The 3,470-nt window shown below is 41.6% G+C and overlaps 1 protein-coding gene across 1 annotated transcript in view; it reads right to left on the minus strand.

Moving 5' to 3' along the window:
* The window catches only part of LOC108795144 (histone-lysine N-methyltransferase KMT5C-like), a 35,665-nt gene that overhangs the window by 4,984 nt on the left and 27,211 nt on the right, over positions 1–3,470 (minus strand). The window contains exons 7-8 of the mRNA XM_018566337.1: positions 3,006–3,142; positions 355–518 (exon numbers count right to left, since the gene is read on the minus strand). Coding sequence (XP_018421839.1) covers positions 355–518; positions 3,006–3,142 — 301 coding nt within the window. The remainder of the gene's footprint in view (positions 1–354; positions 519–3,005; positions 3,143–3,470) is intronic.

The following is a 3,470-nucleotide window of genomic DNA, read 5'->3' on the forward strand; positions in this document are numbered from 1 at the left end:
TCACATGTGCTCATTAACCTAGCTTCACTGTAGCAGGCAGGGGCTCACCCAGGTCCACTCACCTGACAGCCATTGCAACTCTGCAAGGGACTGCAAGAGGAGATAGACTTCATGGCAAGGTACCGATGACAGTAAGACAGAGTTAGGGGCTAAGTTGGGGTTATGAAATGAATTAAAAAAATTGGCTAGTAAGACCATCTTCATCCCACATAACTAATATAAAATCAGTGTTACAATGGGGTCACCGTTTAATCTACCTCCTTTAATTTTTTTTTTTAATTGCTATGTTTCAATAGGTCGCCAAAATAAAAGATACAAACAAAAAAAAAAAAAAAGGGAGAAAAGATGACTTACTTAAGACACGTTTCCTCTTTCGCGTAGTGCCACGCTGGGTTTGTCTGTCGCTTTTACCTTGCAACCTTCTCAGGCGACCATCGGTTTCTCTGAGCCGGTATTTCTCTGATGAGGTAGATTCACATGGCCCTTTCTTCTGCAGTAGAAATGCTCCCTCCCCTTTTCTGAAAGAAGCAGAACTTAAAATGCACATGCATGCAAAAAAACGATCGAAAACTTTGCACCAGTGACAAAGATATTGCAATAAATAATGTATGCCATAACCAGATCGCTGCACACATTAGAATCCCCATTTTATGGCTGAAAATAATACATTTCCTGAAAGTAGAGACACTGTGGAATACAATGGCGGCAGCTACAAATTTGTATGTTACACGATTAGTGTGACCTTCTAAAACCACAAATGTGTCAGTCAAAAAGATTTTAGTGCACAAAAAACACAATATAATGCTCAAGTTTGTATTTTGTTAAAATATAAAAAAATAAGGTTGTGCTGAATAGATAGGTACAGTACCCCAAATTGTCCATAGGCGACGCTTACTGAAACTGATGGCCTGTACATTGAATGTGTATATTGGCCTTAGAATTATTGCTCCCACTCCAAGTACATGGTAATAGACAAAACGTGTGGCCCAATTGTCGTTTTTAAACATTTTGTACGCCAATCTATTTATTTGCATTAGTCTGCAGGGGCCTTTACATTTTTTTTTTGTAACTATTTAAAATAAAACATTTTTTTTTACCTCAACTTAATTGCCATCACATAGGGGGCTCACAGATTACCAGACCCTGGAAATGATTAGGTGGCTTTTACAGCCGCCACAAAACTTTCCAGTGTAAAGCCGCCAGTCTCCCGGCAGCTATACTGTTTATAGGGGCCAGCTACTGACGGATGGCAGATGTGGGTGGCAGCGAAAGGGTTAAAGGGCAGTAGTGGTGGGTTTATATGTACTGTATATAGTAAAATTCTCAACTATAGTGGACAGTGAAATCTGGGGTTCTCAGATGTTTCATTTGCAGTGTTAAGGTGCCCATACACTGTACGATTCTCGTACGAGAATCGCGGGAAATCCCCCGATCGTACTGTGTATGGAAGGCATGTAACCGTTTCTACTGTATGGTCACACGTCTTCCGTCGAACAAGCAGGCTTGAAAACCCACCGGGAATCGTACGATTCTCGGTGGGTTAGTGGCCTGCTTGTTCGACAACGGCCGAAGGGGCGGGCTTTCGCTGATCGCAAGTACAATCTGCCTGTCCAGGATGGGCAGATCGTATGAGCTTTTAATAAGCTTACGACCATCGCAAGACAAGTCTTGGGATGGTCGTAAGGTGTATGGGCACCTTAACACTGCATTCTGAATCCAGAAACATCTGCTCAGCCAGTCCGCTGTTTAGAAAAATCAAAAGCAAACATCTGACTGGCCATCATGTTTGCCCTCTGAAACATTTTTCAATTCAGCTGGCCACGCCATTTTTCCCATTGATTTGATTTTCAACTGCTGCGTTGCTAAAAGACCCCCCCAAACCATATATTTTCTGAAAGAGCAGGCCTGGTAGAATAAAAAGATGGTGGTACTAAATTTGTAGGCCATGCGATAATTGCGCAAATGTTTCTCAAATTAATATTAAACCGATAAAAACACACTAAAATCAGTGTCCGTGCACAAAAAATTATTTTCTGACTAAATCTAAAAGATAAAACTGTATTGAGTTAAATAACAAATATTTGCAAATTTGTAATTGCGCCTTTTTGCAAAAAGGTAAAAAAAATGAAGGTATGCAAAACTGTAAATAAGCGACTTATGTTAAAAATAGTTTTTACGCTGTGTTGGTGTTTGTGTTGTGATAAAATGATACAGGCGTATACACACAAAGATCACAACGCATGGCAATCAGACGATCACTCCGGTGTTTGCTCTGCACAGAGGGATTGTTAAATATCAATTATATTTATTGATCCCCCGCCCCGCTCCAGAGCCGCTGTCATCCGAAAACTCACAGGATGACAGCGGCTCCGATCAGAACACCGCTCGGCCATCCTGGATTGCGGCCAGCCGCCGTTTGCCCCTCCGCTGGGCAATTTTCATCGGATCCCCGCTGCCACAGACCCTACAAGTGGGGGACAGCAGCGGGGATCAGGATCAGCATGGAGCATCTTCAGGCAGGGATGAGAGACTCCAGGTGCCGGCGGGGGCGCCCGGTATTTTCGTTAATAGCGGTCATCAGCAGCTCACAAGCCGGTGATGACAGCTATTAATTTGAAGGGGACAGTCCGAGGAATAGTTCTAGTATAAGCTTATAGCAGAACTGTAAATGCCAGGTCCGTACGGCATACGTACATTGGCCAGCCGGGAACACTTTTGTTCCTCCGTATGCCCTACGTCCTTGGCAGGGAAAGGGTTAAGGGAGGAGTGTCTCTACTACAAGTAGTGACAGAAGCAGTGGTTTCAAGCAGACAGGTAAACTAAATTGGCAAAATATATATTTAGTATTTGCCATTATGCTCAAATTGTGCATAGTCAATTGACTGGATCAGTGTTGCTTTCCATAACCTGGACTTTTAATACAAAAATACACAGGAAGAGAAAAAAAAAAAAAAAAAAAAAAAAAAGAAGGAATAAGGGGTCCTGCTTCACCCCCTGCCCCTCACCTTTCACAAGTGCAGCACTCACACAACTCATTCTTCTCTCCGAAAAAACTGTCACCGTAGAAGCAGGTGATTTCTTCTTCTGGCTTAATGTCCCTGAGAACTTTCACACAAGCCGTATTTCCTTCTGTAGGAACAAACTGAAAACACAGCAGAGGAAATTTGGTAAATTTAAAAAACAGAACAAGAATGAAAAGATACAGAGCAATTTCAGTTACCATTACAGCAATTAAAATACAGGAAAGGCATGTAAACAATTTTAAAAAAAGCCAAATCGGATACTTTAAAATGTGCACTCTTCATCTCATAGTCATTTTTCTATAAGAGCAGTACTAAAATCAAACTTGGATTGATTTCTTAACGGGGTCACCCCCTCTCCCTTCCAGTTCTAATGAATGAGTATGAAGTAAAAAAAAGAGACTATGGTGGAATTACTAATTTAACCCATTCACAACTGCTGTTTGTTAG

Source organism: Nanorana parkeri, unplaced genomic scaffold (genome assembly GCF_000935625.1).
Source record: "Nanorana parkeri isolate BGI_ZX_2015 unplaced genomic scaffold, ASM93562v1 scaffold939, whole genome shotgun sequence".
Lineage (NCBI taxonomy): Eukaryota > Metazoa > Chordata > Amphibia > Anura > Dicroglossidae > Nanorana > Nanorana parkeri.